Source organism: Chiloscyllium punctatum, chromosome 8, assembly GCF_047496795.1.
Source record: "Chiloscyllium punctatum isolate Juve2018m chromosome 8, sChiPun1.3, whole genome shotgun sequence".
NCBI classification, from domain to species: Eukaryota; Metazoa; Chordata; class Chondrichthyes; order Orectolobiformes; family Hemiscylliidae; genus Chiloscyllium; species Chiloscyllium punctatum.
The window spans coordinates 129,329,637-129,353,156 of record NC_092746.1 but is presented as its reverse complement, the minus strand read 5'-3'; the positions used below and the strand labels follow the sequence as shown (position 1 = coordinate 129,353,156).

General features: G+C 46.0%; 1 protein-coding gene across 1 annotated transcript in view; it reads right to left on the bottom strand.

Moving 5' to 3' along the window:
* The window catches only part of wdr97 (WD repeat domain 97), a 91,855-nt gene that overhangs the window by 56,435 nt on the left and 11,900 nt on the right, over positions 1-23,520 (bottom strand). The window contains exons 3-6 of the mRNA XM_072575001.1: positions 22,137-22,373; positions 20,514-20,604; positions 7,142-7,274; positions 28-149 (exon numbers count right to left, since the gene is read on the bottom strand). Coding sequence (XP_072431102.1) covers positions 28-149; positions 7,142-7,274; positions 20,514-20,604; positions 22,137-22,373 — 583 coding nt within the window. The remainder of the gene's footprint in view (positions 1-27; positions 150-7,141; positions 7,275-20,513; positions 20,605-22,136; positions 22,374-23,520) is intronic.

Genomic DNA, 23,520 nt, shown 5'->3' with positions numbered 1-23,520 from the left:
CCCAGACTGTTGTCTTTATCTTCCTACCTGTTGAATGAATGGGGTCCTCTCAAACGCTGACGATCTTCAGCAGACAGGGAATTGACAGCAGTGCTGGAGATGGGAACAGGAGAGTCAGGAACAGGGTCACTGACATCCCTACAAGCTATCTAAACAGAAAGTAAAAAACTGTTAGCAGCATGATTCATGTTCACATCACAGAACACAGAACACAGAACATTACAACGCAGTAGAGGCCCTTCGGCCCTCGATGTTGCACGAACCTGTGAAACCAATCTGAAGCCCATCTAACCTACACTATTCTATTTTTATCAATATATTTATCCAATGTCCATTTAAATACCCTTAAAGTTGGCGAGTCTACTACAGTTACAGGCAGTGCTTTCCACACTCTTACTACTCTCTGAGTAAAGAAACTACCTCTGACATCTGTCCTATATCTATCATCCCTCAATTTAAAGCTATGTCCCTTTGCACTAGCCATCACCATCCAAGGAAAAAGAATCTCACTGTCCACCCGATCTAATTCTCTGATCATTTTGTATGTACCTTTTAAGTCACCTCTCAACCTTCTTCTCTCCAATGGAAACTGCCTCAAATCCCTCAGCCTTTCCTCATAAGACCTTCCCTCCAGACCAGGCAATATCCCAGTAAATATCCTCTGAACCCTTTCCAAGGGCTTCCACATTCTTCCTGTAATACCGTGACCAGAACTGTACGCAACACTCTTAAGTGCGGCCGCACCAGAGTTTTGTACAGCTGCAGCACAACCTCATGGCTCTGGAACTCAATCCCTCTACCAATAAAACCTAACACACCATATGCCTTTTTAACAACCCTGTCAACCTGTGTGAAAGCGAGGACTGCAGATGCTGGAGATCAGAGTTGGAGAGTGTGGTGCTTGAAAAGCCCAGCTGGTCAGGCAGCATCCGAGGAGCAGGAGGATCGATGTTTCAGGCATAAGCCCTACATCCTATCAACCTGGCTGGCAACTTTCAAGGATCTATACACGTGGGCATTGAGATCTCTTTGCTCATCTACACTGCCAAGAATCTTACCATTAGCCCAGTACTCTGTATTCCTGTTACTCCTTCCAAAGTGAATCATCTCACACTTGTCCTCATTAAACTCCATTTGCCACCTTTCAGCCCAGTTCTGCAGCTTATCTATTTACCTCTGTAACCTGCAACATCCTTTAGCACTATCCACAACTCCATTGATTTTATTGTTACCTAGATATTTACTAACCCATCCTTCTACGGCTTCATCCAGGTTCTTTGTAAAAATGACAAACAGTAGTGGCCCCAAAACAGATCCTTGCGAGTACACCACTCGTAACTGAACTCCAGGACGAACATTTCCCATCAACTACCACCCTCTGTCTTCTTTCAGCTAGCCAATTTCTGATCCAAACCGCTAAATCACCTTCAATCCCATGCCTCCATATTTTGTTCAGTAGCCTACCATGGGGAACCTTATCAAATGCCTTACTGAAATCCATATATACCACATCAATGGTTTTACCCTCATCCACCTGTTTGGTCACCTTCTCAAAGAACTCAATAAGGTTTGTGAAGCACGACCTACCCTTCACAAACCATGTTGACTATCCCTAATCAAATTATTCCTTTCCAGATGATTATAAATCCTATCTCTCATAACACTTTCTAACACTTTACCCACAACTGAAGTAAGGCTCACTGGTCTATAACTACCAGGGCTATCCCCATCTTGAACAAGGAAACAACATTTGCTATCCTGCAGTCTTCTGGCACTATTCCTATAGATAATTATGACATAAAGATCAAAGCCAAAGGCTCTGCAATCTCCTCCCTAGCTTCCCAGAGAATCCTAGGATAATTCCCAACCAATCCAGGGGATTTACCTATTTTCACACTTTCCAAAATTGCAACACCTCTTCCTCATGAACTTTAATCCCATCAGGTCTAGTAGCCTATATCTCAGTATTCTCCTTGATAACATTGTCTTTTTCTAATGTGAAGACTGATGAAAAATATTCATTTAGCGCCTCTCCTATCTCCTCTGACTCCACACACAACTCCCCACTACTGTCCTTGACTGGCCCAAATCTTACTCTAGTCATTCTTTGATACCTAGGCAAAAGTGAGGACTGCAGATTCTGGAGATCAGAGTCTAGATTAGTGTGTTGCTGGAAAAGCACAGCAGATCAGGCAGCATCCGAGGAGCAGGAATATTGGCGTTTTGGGCAAAGCCCCATGACATATCTATAGAAACCTTTAGGGTTTTCCTTGATCCTACCTGCCAAAGACTTCTCATGTCCCCTCCTGGCTCTTCTTAACTCTCTCTTTAGGTCTCTCAAGTGCCCTAACTGACCTTCATGCCTCATCTTTAAGACTTCTTCTTCCTCTTGACAAGAGATGCAACTTCCTTAGTAAACCATGGCTCCCTTCGCTCGACCACTTCCTCCCTACCTGACAAGGACAAGCTCCACATTTCAATTATGTAGGTAAAAACAATGACTGCAGATGCTGAAAACCAAATACTGGATTAGTGGTGCTGGAAGAGCACAGCAGTTCAGGCAGCATCCAACGAGCAGCGAAATCGATGTTTAGGGCAAAAGCCCTTCATCAGGAATAAAGGCAGTGAGCCTAAAGCGTGGAGAGATAAGCTAGAGGAGGGTGGGGGGGAGACAGGCATACCATGGGCACACGTATGGGCCCCAGCTATGCCTGTCTCTTTGTTGGCTATGTAGAGCAGTTGATCTTCCGTAATTACACCGGCACCACTCCCCACCTCTTCCTCCGTTACATTGATGACTGCATAGACGCCACCTCGTGCTCCCGTGAGGAGGTTGAGCAATTCATCAACTTTACCAACACATTCCACCCTGACCTTAAATTTACCTGGACCATCTCTGACGCCTCCCTCCCCTTCCTGGACCTCTCCATCTCCATTAATGACGATCGACTTGACACTGACATTTTTTACAAACCCACCGACTCCCACAGCTACCTGGATTATACCTCTTCCCACCCTACCTCTTGCAAAAATGCCATCCCGTATTCCCAATTCCTCCGCCTCCGCCGTATCTGCTCCCAGGAGGACCAGTTCCACCACAGAACACACCAGATGGCCTCCTTCTTTAGAGACCGCAATTTCCCTTCCCACGTGGTTAAAGATGCCCTCCAACGCATCTTGTCCACATCCCGCACCTCCTCCCTCACACCCCACCCCTCCAACCGTAACAAGGACAGAACGCACCTGGTGCTCACCTTCCACCCTACAAACCTTCGCATAAACCAAATCATCCACCGACATTTCTGCCACCTCCAAACAGACCCCACCACCAGGGATATATTTCCCTCCCCACCCCTTTCCGTCTTCCGCAAAGACCGTTCCCTCCGTGACTACCTGGTCAGGTCCACGCCCCCAAACAATGCACCCTCCAATCCTGGCACTTTCCCCTGCCACCACAGGAACTGTAAAACCTGCGCCCACACCTCCTCCCTCACCTCTATCCAAGGCCCTAAAGGAGCCTTCCACATCCATCAAAGTTTTACTTGCACATCCACTAATATCATTTATTGTATCCGTTGCTCCTGATGTGGTCTCCTCTACATTGGGGAGACTGGGCACCTCCTAGCAGAGCGCTTTAGGGAACATCTCCGAGACACCCGCACCAATCAACCACACCGCCCCGTGGCCCAACATTTCAACTCCCCCTCCTACTCTGCCGAGGACATGGAGGTCCTGGGCCTCCTTCACCGCCGCTCCCTCACCACCAGACGCCTGGAGGAAGAACGCCTCATCTTCCGCCTCGGAACACTTCAACCCCAGGGCATCAATGTGGACTTCAACAGTTTCCTCATTTCCCCTTCCCCCACCTCACCCTAGTTCTAAACTTCCAGCTCAGTAACTGTCCCCATGACTTGTCCTACCTGCCTGTCTCCTTTTCCACCTATCCACTCCACCCTCTCCTCCCTGACCTATCACCTTCATCCCCTCCCCCACTCACCTATTGTACTCTATGCTACTTTCTCCCCACCCCACCCTCCTCTAGCTTATCTCTCCACGCTTCAGGCTCACTGCCTTTATTCCTGATGAAGGGCTTTTGCCCGAAACATCGATTTCGAAGCTACTTGGATGCTGCCTGAACTGCTGTGCTCTTCCAGCACCACTAATCCATGCATCCTAAATCTTGCCTATTCACATCATAATTGCCTTTCCCCCAGCTATAACTCTTGCCCTGCAGTATATACCTATCCCTTTCCACTGCTAAAGTAAACAATCGAATTGTGATCACTATCGCCAAAGTGCTCACCTACCTCCAAATCTAACATCTGGCCGGGCTCATTACCCAGTACCAAATCCAATGCAGCTTCACCTCTTGTTGGCCTGTCGACATACTATGTCAGGAAACCCTCCCGCACAATTGGACAAAAACTGACTCATCTAAAATACTCAGACTATAGCGTTTCCAATCAATATTTGGAAAGTTAAACTCCCCCATAACAACTACCCTGTTATTTTGGCTCCTATTCAGAATCATCTTTGCTATCCTTTCCTCTACATCTCTGAAACTATTCGGAGGCCAAGAGAAAATTCCCAACAGAGTGCCTCTCCTGTTTCTAACCTCAGCCCATACTACCTCAGTAGACAAGTCCTCATCAAAAGTCCTTTCTGCCACCATAATACTGCCCTTGACCAACAATGCCACACCTCCCCCTCTTTTACCACCTTCCCTGATCTTACTGAAAAATCTAAATCCCGCGACATGCAACAACCATTCCTGTCCCTGCTCTATCCGTCCACAACATCGAAGGCCCAGGTACCAACCCATGCTGCAAGTTCACCCACCAGATGCTCCTGGTGTTGAAGTAGACACACTTCAAACCACCTTCCGATCTGCCAGTACACTTCAGTGACCTCGGAACCTTATTCATGACCTCGTTACTCTCAACATCCTGTACACTGGAGCTACAATTCAGATTCCCATCCCCTTGCTGAATTAGTTTAATCCCTCCTGAAGAGCATTAGCACATCCTCCCCTCCAGGATATTGGTACCCCCCCCGGTTCAGGTGTAGACCATCCTGTTTGTAGAGGCCCTGCCTACCCGAGAATGAGCCCCAATTATCCAGGTATCTGAATCCTTCCCTCCTGCACCGTCCCTTAACCACGTGTTCAACTCCTCTCTCTCTCTCTCTCTATTCTTCATTTCGTTAGCATGTGGCACAGGCAACAATCCAGAGATAACAATTCTGTTTGCTCTAGCTCTAAGCTTCCACCCTATTTCCCTGAATTTCTGCCCTGCTCCTCATCCCTTTGTCGTCGGTGCCTATGTGGACCACGACTTGGGGCTGTTTCCCCTCCCCCGCAAGGATCCCGAAAACACGACCAGAGACATCACGGACCCTGGCACCTGGGAGGCAACACACCAACTGTGAGTCTCTCTCGTCCCCACAGAATGTCCTATCAGTCCCCCTAACTATGGAGTCCCCAATGACTACTGCTCTGCGCCTCTTCCCCCTTCCCTTCTGAGCAGCAGGAACAGACTCTGTGCCAGAGACCTGTGCCCCATGGCTTTCCCCTGATAAGTCATACCCCCAACAGGATCCAAATTTGTATACTTGTTGTTGAGGGGAACGGCCACAGGGGATCCCTGCACTGTCTGCCTGTTCCCATTCTGCTCCCTGACAGTAACCCAACTACCTTCTTCCTCTATCTGAGGTGTGACTACCTCCTGTAACTCCCCTCACTAACCCCCTCCGCCTCCTGAATAACCTGGTGTCCATCCAGTTCCAGCTCCAGTTCCCTAATGCAGTTTTCTAGGACCTGTAGTTGGGTGCACGTCCTGCAGATGTAGTCAGCAGGGACACTAGTGGTGACCCTTACCTTCCACAGTCTCCAGGAGGAACATTCAACTGCCCTCACCTCCATTCCCACTATTCAAAATTCCCAAAGAGACTTTATAAAAAACAAAACTAGTAACCTTATGAAATCAGCTCTCAGGACCTTTTGTTTTGGTAAGAGGAGGAGGATGGGTGGGAGATACCACCTCAGTAGTGTTTCAGGAAAAGCAACCATCCGAATATATTACCTCACTTACCCAGCAGTCCCTGTCTGCTCCTGTTCAGTGTGCTCTTTGCCTATTCATGAGGTAAGTTATTAAAGGATTAATTTACCTTCCTGTCAGTCCCCTGGTCCTCACTATCACTGCTCCCACTGCTGCAAAAATGGACACTACTGTGTACATGGTTTAGGCAATATTTGATGGGGGGCACAGTTTCAAAGGGACTTTACTCTGTATCTAACCCCGTGCTGTCCCTGTCCTGGGAGTGTTTGATGGGTCACAGTGTAGAGGGAGCTTTACTCTGTATCTAACCCTGTGCTGTCCCTGTCCTGGGAGTGTTTGATGGGGGACAGTGTAGAGGGAGCTTTACTCTGTATCTAACCCCGTGCTGTCCCTGTCCTAGGAGTGTTTAATGGAGACAGCGTAGAGGGAACTTTACTCTGTATCTAACCCTGTGCTGTCCCTGTCCTGGGAGTGTTTGATGAGGGACAGTGTAGAGAGAGCTGTACTCTGTATCTAACCCCGTGCTGTCCCTGTCCTGGGAGTGTTTGATGGGGACAGTGTAGAGGGAGCTGTACTCTGTATCTAACCCTGTGCTGTCCCTGTCCTGGGAGTGTTTGATGGGTTACAGTGTAGAGAGAGCTTTACTCTGTATCTAACCCTGTGCTGTCCCTGTCCTGGGAGTGTTTGATGGGGGACAGTGTAGAGGGAGCTTTACTCTGTATCTAACCCTGTGCTGTCCCTGTCCTGGGAGTGTTTGATGGGGTGACAGTGTAGAGGGAGCTGTACTTTGTATCTAACCCCGTGCTGTCCCTGTCCTGGGAGTGTTTGATGGGGGGACAGTGGGAAACTCTGAGGCGCTGCATCAGTTTTATTATTCCATAAACATTATTCCAATTTTGCATTAAAATATTCACATTTACAGACACAAAATCACACACACATAAGCCGATACGCACAGACGACACACACATGCAAACATATACACAATCAGACGGACACTGCATGTCTATACGTCAGTCAGATATACATTGTGTCAGAGATACCTATAGAGAGACAGACAGACAGACTGACATTTGCACACATACCCGGAGCATATACTGCTGGGTCAGGTACTCAGAACTGTTCAGGAGATACAGGTTACGTTCGATACCCAGGAGAATATTACCAACATCGTTACAGAATGAGATGCTGTCGGCAACCGCTTTCAGGTGGAGAACCCTGTGAAAGATAAGGAGGGGAGCCCAGGGTTTAGTGGTCACTGGACCTTCTGATTCAGAGGCACGGTTCAGATGGGAAAAGGCTTCACAGTGAAATAAAAACCAAGAGAACTGCCGATGCTGTAAATCTGAAACAAAACCAGAAATTGCTGAAAAAGCTCAGCAGGTTGGGCAGCATCTGTGGAGAGAAATCAGAGTTAACCATAAGACCATGAGTCACAGGAGCAGAAATTAGGCCATTCAGCCCATTGAGCCTGCTCTGCCATTCAATCATGGCTGATAAGTTTCTCAACTTCATTCTTTCACTTTCTCCCCGTAACGCTTGATCCCTTGGCAATCAAGAACCTATCTATCTGTGTCTCAAATATACTCAATGACCTGGCCTCCACAGCCTTCTGTGACAGTGTATTCCATATGTTCCCCACTCTCTGGCTGAAGAAGTTTCTCTTTATCTCTGTTCTAAAAGCTCTTCCCTTTACTCTGAGGCTGTGCCATCAGGTCCTAGTCTCTCCTACCAATGGAAACAACTTCCCAACATCCTCTCTGTCCAGGTCGCTCAGTGTTCTGTATGTTTCAATTAGATCCACCCCTCATCCTTCTTAACTCCATTGAGTATAGACCCAGAGTCCTCAAACATTCCTCATTTGTTAAGCTTTCCATTCCTGGGACCATTCTCATGAACCTCTTCTGATCCTGATCCAGGGCCAGTACATCCTTCCTGAGATATGGGGCTCAAAGCTGCACACAATACTCCAGATGTGGCCTGACCAGAGCGTTACAGAGCCTCAGAAGTATATCCCTGCTTTTATATTCAAGTCCTCTCAATGTTTTGGGTTGAGTGAGCCTTCCCCAGAACAGTGCTTCACGGTGAAATATCTGACTCTGTTATATACCAGAATATGGGTCCCTCCTGCTGCAGATTAACTCAGTGTCAACACTGTGCCTTTTTAACCTTCTGTATTTTGGCCTGTGGGCTGAAATGGGAACAGGACTGGGACTTCGATGTTGTGGCCATTACGGAGACATGGATAGAGCAGGGACAGGAATGGCTGTTGCAGGTTCCGGGATTCAGATGTTTCAGTAAGAACAGAGAAGATGGTCAAAGAGGGGGAGGTGTGGCATTGCTGATCAGGGACAATATTACAGTTGTAGGAAGGATGTTTGGGGACTTGTTAAGTGAGGTAGTATGGGCTGAGGTTAGAAACAGGAAAGGAGAAGTCACCATGCTGGGAGTTTTCTATAGGCCTCCGAATAGTCCCAGTGATATAGAGGAAAGGATAGCAAAGATGATTCTCGATAGGAGTAAGAGAGGCAGGGTAGTTGTCATGGGGGACTTCAACTATCCAAATATTGACTGGGATCACTACAGTACGAGTACTATAGACGGGTCAGTTTTTGTCCAGTGTGTGCAGGAGGGCTTCCTGATTCCTGATGAAGGGCTTTTGCCTGAAACATGGATTTTGCTGCTCCTCGGATGCTGCCTGAACTGCTGTGCTCTTCCAGCACCACTAATCCAGAATAAGGAAGTGGAATCCATGGTCAAGAAGAAGAAGAAGGCTTATGTTAAGACAAAATGTGAGAACTCAGTTAGGGTGCTTGAGGGTTACAAGGAAGTCAGGAAAGACCTAAAAGGAGAGCTCAGAAGAGCCAGGAGGAGACATGAGAAGTTGTTGGCGGATAGGATCAGGGTTTAACCCTAAGGCTTTCCATAGGTATGTCAGGAATAAAAGAATGACGAGAGTTAAATTAGGGCCAGTCAAGGATAATAGTGGGAAGTTGTGTGTGGAGTCAGATGAGATAGGGGAAGCACTAAATAAATATTTTTCAACAGTGTTCACTATAGAAAATGAAAATGTTGGCAAGGAAGATACAGAGATACTTGCATCTAGACCAGAAGAGATTGAGGTTCACAAAGAAGAGGTATTAGAAATCCTGCAGAGTGTGAAAATAGACAAGTCCCCTGGGCCGGATGGGATCTATCCTAGGATCCTCTGGGAAGCAAGGGAAGAGATTGCCGACCCTTTGGCATTGATCTTCAAATCATCATTGTCTACAGGAATAGTGCCTGAGGACTAGAGGATAGCAAATATGGTTCCCTTGTTCAAAAAGGTTAGTAGAGACAACCCTGGTAATTACAGACCAGTGAGTCTCACTTCAGTTGTTGGTAAAGTGTTGGAAGAGGTTATAAGAGTTAGGATTTATAAACATCTAGAAAAGAATAATCTGATCAGGGACAGTCAGCACGGTTTTGTGAAGTGTAGGTCGTGCCTAATGAATCTTATTGAGTATTTTGACAAAGTGACCAAACAGGTAGATGAGAGTAAACCGGTTGATGTGGTGTATATGGATTTCAGCAAGGCATTCGATAAGGTTCCCCACAGTAGGCTATTGTACAAAATGCGGAGCAATGGGATTGTGGGAGACATAGCAGTTTGGATCAGCAATTGGCTTGCTGAAAGAAAACAGAGGGTTGTAGTTGATGGAACATGTTCATCTTGGTGTCCAGTTACTAGCGGCGTACCGCAAGGGTCGGTGTTGGATCCACTGCTTTTCGTCATTTTTATAAATGACCTGATGAGGGCTTAGGGTGGATTAGTAAGTTTGCAGACGACACTAAGGTCAGTGGAGTTGTGGATAGTGACGAAGGATGTTGTAGGTTGCAGAGAGACATAGATAAGCTGCAGAGCTGGACTGAGAGGTGGCAAATGGAGTTTAATGCGGACAAGTGTAAGGTGATTCACTTTGGCTGAAGTAATTGGAATGCAAAGTACTGGGCTAATGGTAAAATTCTTGGGAGTGTAGATGAGCAGAGAGATCTCGGTGTCCATGTACACAGATCCCTGAAAGTTGCGACCCAGGTTGACAGGGTTGTTAGGAAGGCACACAATGTTTTGACCTTTATTAATAGACGGATTGAGTTCCGGAACCAGGAGGTTATGCTGCAGCTGTACAAAACTCTGGTACGGCCACACTTGGAGTACTGTGTACAGTTCTGGTCACCGCATTATAAGAAGGATGTGGAAGCTTTGGAAAGAGTGCAGAGGAGATTTACTAGGATGTTGCCTGATTTACTAGGAATGTCTTATGAGGAAAGGCTGAGGGCCTTGAGGCTGTTCTCGTTAGAGAGAAGAAGGTTAAGAGGTGACTTAATAGAGACATACAAGATAATCAGAGGGTTAGATAGGGTGGACGGGGAGAGCCTTTTTCCAAGTATGGGGACGGCAAACACGAGGGGACACAACTTTAAAGTGAGGGGAGATAGGTATAAGACAGATGTCAGAGGTAGTTTCTTTACTCAGAGAGTAGTAAGGGTATGGAATGCTTTGCCTGCAACGGTAGTAGATTCGCCAACTTTAAGTGCATTTAAGTCGTCATTGGACAAGCAAATGGACGTACATGGAATAGTGTAGGTGGGATAGCTTCAGATTAGTATGACAGGGCGGCGCAACATCGAGGGCCGAAGGGCCTGTACTGTGTTGTAATGTTCTATGTTCGATGTTTTATTAAGCAAGGAATACCAAAGGATTACTGTATGTTTATGAAAGTAAGTAAGCTGACCCTCATTGTAAGCAGTGTTTACACAGCTGTTGGTTCAAGTATTATAGGAGAAGGTGCAGACATGCTGGAGCCCAGTATGTACAAGTGGAGATTCAGCTGGTAACTCGTAACTGTCTAGTCTGTGGACTATTAACCAGTTATGAATAATAAAGGCTTTCTGCCTGCCAACAATGTGATTGGTTCAGAGGTAGCTGAACAGCTTGAAGCTGTGAGCAAGATACAGAGAAACACCTTCAGACCGGCTTAGGGGCTTTCTCTGTTCTCTGCAGTAGAAGTTACTTTAAGTCTGAGCAAAATCCATTTATTCTTCTGTCATGAATAGGACAGTGACCTTTATAAGTTAAAGCAGACACCCTGTACCTCCTGCATGGTCAACATGAAAGCCACTTCAGCAGATACCATGAACAGAGATCACTGAACTACTTTCACAGCTTACTCTCCATCAAAAACACACATTTTCTGTGTGTATTTGCATGTGTGTGTGTGTGTATGTCTCTGAGTGCATATTTGTATGTGTGTGTTTGCATATGTGTGTCAGTATATATTTGTATGTTTGTGTTTGTACATGAGTGTGTGTCTGTGTATGCATTTGCATGTTTGTGTTTGTGGGTGAGTGTGAATACCGAAACAAATACTTGTTAAGAATCTCACCCATCTCACTCCCGTTAATGTTTGCTGCCCCTTGCTGTTTCAGAGCTCCACTCAAACTGACTCTATATCTTGATCTTCTGCTCAGTGTTTCTGCCTCATGAACACATTGATCCCATTGCTCATTGTCACCTCTATTGGACCTCCCTTCCTTTTTGCCTATCCCTCCTAAATGTTGAATATCTTTTAGCAGCCAGTTCCCAGTCTTGGTCACCATGCAACCATGTCTCATTTGTATGTGTCTGCATGTGTTTGTGTATGTGTTGTGACTGTTCATGTGTGAGTGTATGTGTGTATCTGTAAGAGTGTGAGAGTGTGTGTGTATGTGTGTGTGTGTGTGTGTGTGTTTGCGCGCGTGTGTGTGTGTGTAAGGGGGGTTAATAAGGGGGTTAGAGTTATGACTGGTATAGTTGAACGCTGACAGTCCATGCTGATCACCTGTATCTAGAGTGTAATAAAACATAATTCATGATAATTACGGAAACCTGCTCCATGCTCACTACCAACCTGGGAATAAAAGTCAGCTAAACTTTCTGTACTTTTATAAAATCTTATTTTTAATGAAAGGCCCAGGAACAGAGGGATTTGATTCCCTGGGCATTACCAGAGGGAAGTGTTAGCACCAGTCACTGCCCCAGGAGTTCATACCCATATCTTCTGTTTCTCAGCTGTGTATTGTGAGTTACAGATACATGGTTTCCAGGCCTCCCCAGCCCCTCGACCTCCATACCCCCACCATTTCCCCTAACGACCTAACCCCAGTCCCTTTTCAATCCTCACTGCGGAGGTTAGTGTCTGCAGGGAGATGGAGGCTGGCTGGGGAGGTAGGCTGGGGTGGGGTGCAGTGCTGCCTATCACTGATAAGCCAATTTTCTTCCAAATGGGTATATATCCTATTCCTCAGTATCTTCTCCAGCAGCTTCCCTACCACTGACATCGGGCTCACCGGTCTGTAATTACCCGGATTATCCCTGCTCCCCTTCTTAAACAAGGGGACAACATTAGCAATTCTCCAGTCCTCACTCGTGTTCAAGGATGCTGCAGAGATATCTGTTAAAGCCCCAGGTATTTCCTCTCTCACTTCCCTCAGTAACCTGGGATAGATCCCATCCGGACCTGGGGACTATCCAACACTTCCTTCCTCGTTATGCTGACTTGACCTAGAGTACTCAAACATCTATCCCTAACCTCAACATCCATTATGTCCCTCTCCTCGGTGAATACCAAAACAAATACTTGTTAAGAATCTCACCCATCTCACTCCCGCTAATGTTTGCTACCCCTTGCTGTTTCAAAGCTCCACTCAAACTGACTCTATATCTTGATCTTCTGCTCAGTGTTTCTGCCTCATGAACATATTGATCCTATTGCTCATTGTCACCTCTATTGGACCTCCCTTCCTTTTTGCCTATCCCTCCTAAATGTTGAATATCTTTTAGCAGCATGCAACCATGTCTCAATCATGGCCATTAAATCAAACAGTTGGACTTGTACTTGCAGCTTCCACACACCCCATTTGTGTTTGAATACTGCATACATTCAGAAATAATGTCTTTATTTCTGCTTTCAAACACTGCAGACAGTTTCCAGGTTGTGGACAGGTCCCATACACAAGTTGGTTCATATGCAAGTCATATACAATGCAGGACAATATACAGGAGCCTTTTGTAAATACAAAAACTGTTAGTCTGTCAGGTCTTTAACATTAGATCCAATATGGAATTATGCCTGTAAATACGAGAGTTTGTAAGTCAGGAGCACTCGGTATTCTGTAAATGTGATATTCTAATATTTATTTCTGCCTTTTTAAAAAAAATACATTACCTTCCATGGGATGTGGGCATTACTTATTGCCCATTTAATACCCATCCCTAATTGCCCAGAGGGCAGTTAAGAATCAACCACATTGCTGTGGGTCTGGAGTCATGTGTAGGCCAGACCAGGTAAGGATGGCAGTTTCCTTCCCTAAAGGACATTACTGAACCAGGTGGGGATTTCTGACAATTGACAATGGATTTGTGGTCATTACTAGACTTTTAATTCCAGATTTTTATTGAATTCAAATTCCACCATCTGCCGTGATAGGATTCGAACCCAGGTCCCCAGAACGTTATCTGGGTCTCTGAATTAACAGTGTAGTGACATTTCTAATCCACACTGCCTCCCCTATGAATACTTCCCACTTTATTTACAGCTTCTCTACTTCCTGTGACTGGCTTTGTTTTAATTCTGCTTGAATACCTTCACAGGTTCCCAACCCCCCCCCCCTCCAAAAGGGTCATGTTTACCCTCCCCAACAATATGAGCAGATCTCTCTGCCAGGACATGAGTGCCCTGCTGACCAAGGTCCTGGTACAGACCATAGCTGGCCCACAACCACTCCAATATCCCAGAAATCTAAAGCCCTGCCTCCTGCCCATTCCTTCACTCAATCTGAGAGTCATAGAGGCCTACAGCATGGAAACAGGCCCTTCGGCCCAACATGCCCATGCCACCCAGTTTTAGCATTGTCTGCATTTAGTCCATATTCCTCTTTATCCCTCCCACTTGTCTAAATGTTCCTTCAATGATGAAATTATATTCTCCACCACGATTACCTCTGGCAGCCCATTCCAGACACTCACCACCTTCTGAGTGAAAGAAATTGCCCATCTGGACCCTTCTGTATCTCTCTCCTCTCACCTTCAACCTATGCCCTATAGTTTGTCTCCCCTACCCTTTGGAAAAGCTGTTGGCTGTCTACCTTATCTATACCCCTCACGATTTTATATATAAACCTCTATAATGTCAGCCCTCAGTCTCCTTCGGTCCAGAGAAAGAAGTCCCAGCCTATCCAAGCTGCCCTTATAACTCAAACCTTCCAGTCCAGGTAATCTTGTGATTTCCATACTCACTGCCACGTGGTGCTGGGAGGATTACTGCTTTCTAAGTCTTGATCTGCAGTGTCATTCCTAGCGCCCTAACTTCTACCTTCAGGACCACACCCCTCTTCGTAACTGTGTTGGTGGTGTCAACGTGGGCCATAACCTCTGGCTTTTCACCGTCCCCCAAAAGAAAGTCCTGCAGCCATTCTCTGACAGTCCTAATCCTGGCACCATGGAGGCAACATCCACTTAAAGAAGGAATCTAATAAATAGAGTCATAGAGTCCTACAGCACGGAGATAGGCCCTTTGGCCCTAACTGGTCCATACCGACGAGAATGACCATCCTCACTAACCCCATTTCCCCGCACTTGGCCCACATCCTTCTAATCCTTTCCTATCCATGTATTTGTCCAAATGCCTTTTAAATGTTGTTAATGTACCCACCTCAACCACTTCCACTGGCAGCTCATTCCACATGTGTAACACCCTCTGTGTAAAAAAGTTGCCCCTCAGGTTCCCTTTTATTCTTTCCCCTCTAACCTTAAACTGATGCCCTCTAGTCCTTGATTCCCCAACCCTGGGAAAAAGACTGAGTACATTCACCCTATCCATGCCTCTCATGATCTTATACGCCTCTATAAGGTCCCCTATTGGTCTCCTACATTATAAAGAAAAAAGTCCTAACTTGACTAACCTCTCCCTATAACTCAATCCCTTGAGACCAGGCAACATCCTTGTAAATTTCTTCTGCCCTCTTTCCAGTTTAATAACACCCTTCCTTTAGCAAGGTGACCAAAACTGAACACAATCCTCCAAGTGTAGCCTCACCAACATCCTGTACAACTGCAACATAACTTCCCACCTTCTATACTCAGTGCCCTGACTGACGAAGGCCAGTGTGCCAAAGGTCTCCTTCACTGCCCTGTCTACCTGGGACTCCACTTCCAGAGAACTGTGTACCTGAACTCCAAGATCCCTCTGTTCCACTACACTCCTTAAGGCCCCACCATTCACTGTGAAACTCTTACCTTGATTTGACTTACAGCATCACCTCACACTTATCTATATTTAAACCGGAAACATTTGTGCAAACTTGGGGAAAGAGCAGGGTATGGGGACAGTTCTTCCAAAGAGCCAGCATAGGGACAATGGTGGAATGGCCTCACTCTCTGTTGCTGTGGATTGATAAGTGAGTACTTGCTGTTGTGATTGCATTGGTCATGGAAAATGCCCTTCACAATCCAACATTTGTGCCAACTAATCTCTGTCTCCTCAATAAACCATGATATGACCCTGCTGCCTCAGTTAGGGGCTGGTTTGGGAGACAGCAACAGAAAACATATCTATTTCTATTCCGTCACTCCACACTTTGTTATCAGAAAGTTGCAGGCTTTTAGCGTCTGAACCACGGACGTCAAAATAAAAATAAATGTGTGGCTGGCCTGCATCACCTCAATACACTCTGATCGACACGAGTTCAAAATGTGTGTCAAAGATTAGGGAATGAAGTCATCTATAGGATTTATACAGCAAGAAACAGTATACATTATATAGAATCACAGTGTATATACAACACAGAAATAGTCCATTCTGCCTAGCTGCTTTATTCTGGATCATGGGTTCCTCCCTGCCCCTCTTCGCTCCACCGTATCACTCTGTCCTTCTGTTGCATCTTCCTGTGTGTGTCTTTCATGAGTTTATCTGGCTTCCCCCTTAAAGCCATCTGTACTATTGGTCTGAACCACTCCCTGGATGGTGACTTCCACAGTCTCACCCATCTCTGGCTGAAGACAGTAATCCTGAAATTGCAGGCTGGATACATTAGCAACTGTCTCATTATCTACAAGATTCTGAAAGGGTGGGACACACACACACCAGGAGATTGCACCCCCCGCTACCCAGCGAACCTAAAGGGATAAAGGGATCACCTTGTAGGACTGAGATGAGGAGAAATCTCCTCAAAAGGTTGAGTGCTGTGTCAGAGTGTGGTGAAGTCTGTCGCATTTAATATACTTAAGATTGGGATTGAGAACATGCCGGACTTTGGGGGAATTGAGGTTACAGGGAGCAGGCAGGAATGTGGAGTTGGATCAGTCAGGGCCATGTTGAATGGAGCAGCAGATTCAATGGGCCGAATGGCTAATTGCTGCTCCTGTTTCTTGAGTATCTGATATTGATGGCTCTTTTCTCCGGCCTCCCCTGTAAATGGATGTTAAGACAGAGATTAGGAGAAGTATCTTCTGCCAGAGGGTCATGAGTCTTTGGAACTTTCTTCCTCTGAAACATGGGAATAGAGTTTTTCAATACTTTTAAGACTGAGGGAGATAGATTCTTGATAAGTAAGGTGTGGGGGTGGAGCATGGTGGGCGGCGAAGTGTCAGGGAATATGATGACGATGAAATAGACTACAGACGGGAGGTGGAAGACCTGGAATAAATGGTGCACTGAGAACAACCTAGCTCTCAATGCCGGCAAAACCATGTAACTCATTATTGACTTTCAGCGGGATGTTATTCATGCCCCCTGCCTACACATTAACAGCACTGAGGTGGAACAAGTGGAGAGTGTCAAGCTCCTGGGAGTGATCATCCACAACAAGCTTTCTTGGACTCTTCATGTGGACACGCTGGTTACAAAGGCCCAACAATGTCTTTTCTTCCTCAGGCAGCTCAGGAAATTTGGCATGACGGAGAATACCCTTGCCAACTTTTACAGGTGTGCCATCTAGAGCATTCTGTCTGGATGTATCACAACCTGGTATGGCAACTGTACCATTCAAGATCGGCGATAGTTACAGAGAGTGGTGAACCCGGCCCAGACAATCACAAAGGCCAACCTCCCATCTATCGAATCCATCTACCAGGCCCGCTGTCAAGGAAAGGCCGCCAGCATTCTCAAAGATCCACTGCACCATGGCAATGTTTTTCTACAACCTCCACCATGGGAGACAAGATACAGAAGCCTGAACACATGCACCAACCAGCTTTGTAACAGTTTCTACCCTACTGTTGTTGGGGTGGCACGGTGGCATAATGGTTAGCACTGCTGCCTCACAGCGCCAAAGACCCGGGTTCAATTCCCGCCTCAGGCGACTGACTGTGTGGAGTTTGCACGTTCTCTCCGTGTCTGCGTGGGTTTCCTCCGGGTGCTCTGGTTTCCTCCCACAGTCCAAAAATGTGCAGGTCAGGTGAATTGGCCATGCTAAATTGCCCGTAGTGTTAGGTAAGGGGTAAATGTAGGGGTATGGGTGGGTTGCGCTTCAGCGGGTCGGTGTGGACTTGTTGGGCCGAAGGGCCTGTTTCCACACTGTAATGTAATCTAATCTAATCTAACTCTGTGATCTGTCTGTATTGCTCACAAGACAAAACTTTTCACTGTGCCTCGGTACATGTGACAATAAATTCAACTCAATTCAATCAGATCTTATTGAATATCAGAGGAGCTAAGGTGCTAAGTGGTTTTCTCTTAACCAATGGGCTGAGGAGTGGCTGATGGAGTTGAATTTGGGTAAATGTGAAGTGCTGCATTTTGGTAAAACACACAAGGGCAGGACTTATACAATTAATGGTAGGGCACTGGGTAGTGTTGTAGAATAGAAGGACATAGGGGTTCAGGTACATAATTCTTTGAAATTTCCATCACAGATAGATAGGATGGTTAAGAAGGCATTTAGCACCTTCATTGCCCAGAATTTTGAGAATAGGAGTTAGGATGTCATGTTAGGGTTGTACAGGATGTTGGTGGGACCTGTTCTGGAGTACTGTGTACAGTCCTGGTCACTCTGCTATAGGCAGGATATTACTAAATTGGACAGGGTTCAGAAGATATTTACCAAGCTGTTGCCAGGAATGGAGGGTTTGAGTTATAAAATAGGCTGGATAGGCTGACACCTGTTTCACTGTAGCATAGGGCATTGAGAGGAGATTTTATAGAGATTTATAAAATCATGAGGGGTATAGATAAGGTGAATAGCAAAGGTCTATTCTCTAGGGTAGGTGAGTTCAAAACTAGGGAGAATATTTTTAAGGTGAGAGGAGAAAGATTTAAAAGGGACCCGAGGGGCAACTTTTTTTATACTGAGAGAGCTTGTACAATTAATACTAAGGCCCTGGGTAGCGCTGTAGAACAGAGGGACTTAAGGGTTCAGGTATATTTTGTTTGAAATTTGCATCACAGGATGGTTAAGAAGGTATTTAGCACTTCCATTACCCAGAAGTTTGAGAATAGGAATTGGGATATTTTACAGGATTTTTTATAATCTATGATTCGTGTGCAGAATGAACTTCCCTGAGGAAGTGGTGGATTTGAGGACAGTTGCAATGTTTACAAAACATTTGGATAAATACATGAATAGGAAAGGTTTGGAGGGACATCAGCCAAATGCAGGCAGATAGGACTAGTTTAGTTTGGGGTTATGGTCAGCATGGACTGGTTAGACCAAAGGGTCTGTTTCTTTGGAGTATGACTCGATAATTGATACATCGTCATGGAAATGCCATATCAAACACCGAATAACCTCTGTCACCAACCGTTGAGCTGTATTCTGAAGAATCTGGTGTGTTCAATCTTTCCTGACCATTATGGCCTCTTAATTCTGTTTTTGCTCCTGTAAATCCTTCCTTCACTCTATCCAGAGTCTCTTTATTCATTTAATCAAATGAGGGCCAAGTCTGTACACAGTAACTCCAAAGATGACCCAACCTCGGATTCAATATAACAACAGCAATTCTCAGCTTGTTAAATCTATTCTTTTAGAATTGAAAAGCAATACTTTTATTTTGTTTTTTTTATATGACATCATTAACCTATGTCATGACCTTCAATGATCCATCTGTTGCTGGGTCTCTCTGGTTATAGACTCAGATCACAATTATACTTTAGAAGGAGAACTAGAGGGACAGAAAGAGAGAGGAATAGAGAGAAGGCCACTGTGATCAACCAGTATTGAGCTGTATTTGTAGATTTTAATCAATAAAGTCACATTAAGTAAGCAAGTAATGTTAAAATAAAGATTTGCAGATGCTGGAAATCTGAAACAAAAACAGAAATTACTGGAAAAGCTCAGCAGGTCTGGTAGCATCTGTGGAGAGAAAGCAGAGTTAATGTTTCTGGTCGAGTGACCGAGGACTGAGGAAGGGTCACTTGACCCAAAATACTAACACTGATTTCTCTCCACAGATGCTGCCAGCTCCTGCTGAGTTTTTCCAGTAATTTCTGTTCTTGTTTCTGATTTACAGCACCTGCAAATCTTTTGGTGTTTATGAAGAACTGAGGATGCTGGAGATCTGAAACTATTGCGGGAGAAATTCAGCAGGTCTGGCAACATCTGTGGAGAGAAATCAGAGTTAGCGTTTCGAACCCGATGACCCTTCCTCAGAGCTGCTCTGATGAAGCCGAGCAAGGATGAGATGGTGTTTGAGAGGAGGAAGGACAGGTCCATGTGAATAGCTCCAGGGATGAGGAGATTTAGCTACGTAGAGAGTTTGTGGCTCTGTACCAGGGAGATTTGATGAAGACATTCAGGATTGCAATGATTCTTGACAGAATTAGAGAAACTTTCCCAATGTTGGAAGCATGGAGAATGAGAGAGCACAGGTTTAAGGTGACTGGCAAGAGAACCAAGTCAGACATAAGGAAAAACATTTCCATGTGGGAAGTGGTTATACCTGGAGTACTTTGCCTCTGAGTGTGGTTGAGGCACTTTTAATCGAGGCTGTGAAAGTGAATTGTATAATTTCCTGAAAAGGAGAATGTGCAGGGTTTTGGGAGAAGGCGGGGAAGGACACTAGGTGCATTGCTAATTAGGAGAGCTGGCCCAGACATGAGAAAGTGAAGACTGCAGATGTTGGAGGTCAGAGTTGAGAGTGTGGTGCTGGAAAAACACAGCCGGTCAGGCAGCATCCGAGGAGCAGGAGAATCGACGTTTCGAGCATTAGCTCTGCCTCAGAAATGAGCCAGTTCTGGTTTATGCCCAAAACATCGATGCTCCTGCTCCTCGGATGCTGCCTGACCATGATGGGCAGGGGGTCCTCCTCCAGCTCCTGGTGTTGTTACTGAGTCAGGTAACAAATGTGAAGGCTGTTTGACTCCACTCCTGAACATGGATCTTAAGGTGGGATTGCTGCCATTGACTTTACAATTACACAGCTCCACAGTTCCCATATCTCACCTCATCAGCTGATTGTTGTGGTCCCAAATTTTCACAATCCCAGCTTTACACGTGGAAGCAAATATCTTCAGCTCTGAACAAGCACAGAGTCCTGGGGGTGGGAACATACGCACACACAAAGGTTAGAGCATGGGAATCACAGAATCCCTACAATGGGCCATTCAGCCCATCGAGTCCACACTGACTCTGCAAGGAGAATCCCGACCAGATGTACCCCCCCCCCCCGCCCTATCATCCTGCATTTGCAATGCCTAACCCATCTAACTTACAAATCTCTGAACACTATGGGCAATTTAGCACGACCAATTCACCCTGCACATCTTTGGATTGTGGGAGGAAACCGGAGCACCCAGAAGAAACCCACACAGACATGGTGACGGGGCAGAGGGGGTGGGGGGGGGGGGGGGTGCAAACCCCACACAGACAGTCGCCCAAGGCTGGAATCGAACCCAGGTACCTGGCATTGTGAGGCAGCAGCGCTAACTACTAAGCCACAGTGCCAACCCCTGGTATTTTAAATGGCTCGGTGATAAATTATCTTCTGGAATTTGCTTTAAAAATATCCACGTGGACAATACTGTATCACCAGCCAGGGCCTTTTACTGTGCTGTAGATCTGGGTGACTCGAAATATAATTTGCTGCTCTTACTAAACCAGTCGATCAGGAATATGATCACCCATTCTCATTAAACTTTCCAATGAGATTTGATGGGGACAAATTGTTTTCCTTGAAACACCTGCCCTAATTGTTTGGGTGTGGGGACACGGCAGTGGTTTCTTGCTTAGTCCAACAGAGGAAGTGCCCCTGAGACACAGTTGGTCCCTACATTATGATGTTCAGACTGTTATCTCAAAACAGCCCCCAGCTCCACCACTCACAGCCCCAGACTAACCCATGAGTACAGAGTGCACATGATGACCCTCCCTCAATGCCTTCTAGAACCAGCATGGCACTGGGAGCAGACCATTCAGCCCCTCCAGTCTGCTCAGTCATTAAGGTCTACTCCACAACTGGGCTGGATCTTTGGTAAGGTGGAGTTAACAGGCAGCAAACAATTCCTGCTGGTTTGCTCACTCTCTGGCCATTCCCTCCTGGGATGGAGACAATGCTGGAATAGCCAGCAGCTAATACTCATTCCAGGTTTCTGGGCAATTCAGAGGGCACTTACTAGTCAACCATGCTGTGGCTTGAATGGAGACACATACAGGCCAAGAATGAAGAGGAGCTGATATTCCTTGACAGTGTAGAGGGAGCTTTACTCTGTATCTAACCCCGTGCTGTCCCTGTACTGGGAGTGTTTGATGGGGACAATGTAGAGGAGGCTTTACTCTGAACCTAACCCCGTGCTGTCCCTGTCCTGGGAGTATTTGATGGGGGATCAGTGTATAGGGAGCTTTACTCTGTATCAAACCCGGTGCAATCCATGTCCTGGGAGTGTTTGATGGGGGACAGTGTAGAGGGAGCTTTACTCTGTATCTAACCCTGTGCTGTCCCTGTCCTGGGAGTGTTTGATGGGGACAGTGTAGAGGGAGCTTTACTCTGTATCTAACCCTGTGCTGTCCCTGTCCTGGGAGTGTTTGATGGGGACAGTATATCCCAATGATACAATGTAAGTGTCTGACCTGTTATTTCTTCCTCATGGTCATTGGCTGGATGATGGTCTTTGCGAGTCTTCTTCCTGATATCATAGAGGACGATGGTGTGAACAGCACGAGCAGGATTCTGAAACGCCACCATGAACACAGTCTTCATGATGCACAAGTGAGTGGCTGGATGGGCGCCGTACAGATTCATTAAGACACTGAGGGATTCTTGGGCATATGGAAATACTCGCCACACTTTGATGGTGTTGTCCTTACCTGTAACAGGACATCCTCTTGTCAACTGGAGGACACACCTTACTTTTGGAAAGTTATTAACCATTTCACCTTCACGTGTCAATGCGTTGTTGGTGTTTAGAATTGTAAGATTGTGACAGTTCAGTTCCCCTCCCATATCCTCCCATGTCACATCTTGCTCCCTTTTGTTCCTATGCTCCCTGTGGTGGTTTAGTCACCCTTGAACACAAGCACACAAGAATTGGGAGCAGGAGTATTTGCAGTCAATAAGATCATGCCTGGCCTGACTGTGATCTCCAACCCACTTTCCTGCCTATTCCCCCAGAACTGCTGTCTCCCTTGCCAATTGAAACCTGTCTGATGGGGAGTCATGTCAGGCTTGAAATGGTAATGCTGCTTCCTTCTCAAAAGACCTGCTGAGTTTCTCCACAAAATCACAGAATCTGTACAGAACAGAATGAGATTAGCATTCCTGCACTACTAATGAGGGCAGAGCATTGGACGTAATCTCTATGGACTTCAGTAAGGTGTTCAGCAAGGTTCCCCATGGGGCACTGGTTAGCAAGGTTAGATCTCATGGAATACAGGGAGAACTAGCCATTTGGATACAGAACTGGCTCAAAGGTAGAAGACAGAGGGTGGTGGTGGAGGGTTGTTTTTCAGACTGGAGGCCTGTGACCAGTGGAGTGCCACAAGGATCGGTGCTGGGTCCTCTACTTTTCATCCTTTTTATAAATGATTTGGATGTGAAGGTGGCAGCCCAGGGTAATAAAGTTAATGGGATCCTGGGTTTTTATGTAAATTGAAGCTCAGAGACTAAAGTAAAAGTTTTTCCAGTTCTTTCTCTCATAAGAAATGGGCATTGATGCCTAGGTCACCATGTCTTACCCATCTTTAATTGGCCTAGAACCAAATGGTTTGCTCAGCCAACTCAGAGAGCAATTAGAAGTTGAGCCCATTGATTCCTAGATGTTTACAGCATCAAAGGAGGCCATTCAGCCCATCATCTCCCTACCAGTCAACAAAGATTTGACTATGAGAAAGTCAAAGCAGATGCTGGAGATCAGAGCTGAAAATGTGTTGCTGGAAAAGCGCAGCAGGTCAGGCAGCATCAAAGGAACAGGAGAATCGACGTTTTGGGCATGAGTCCTTCTTCAGGAATGAGGAA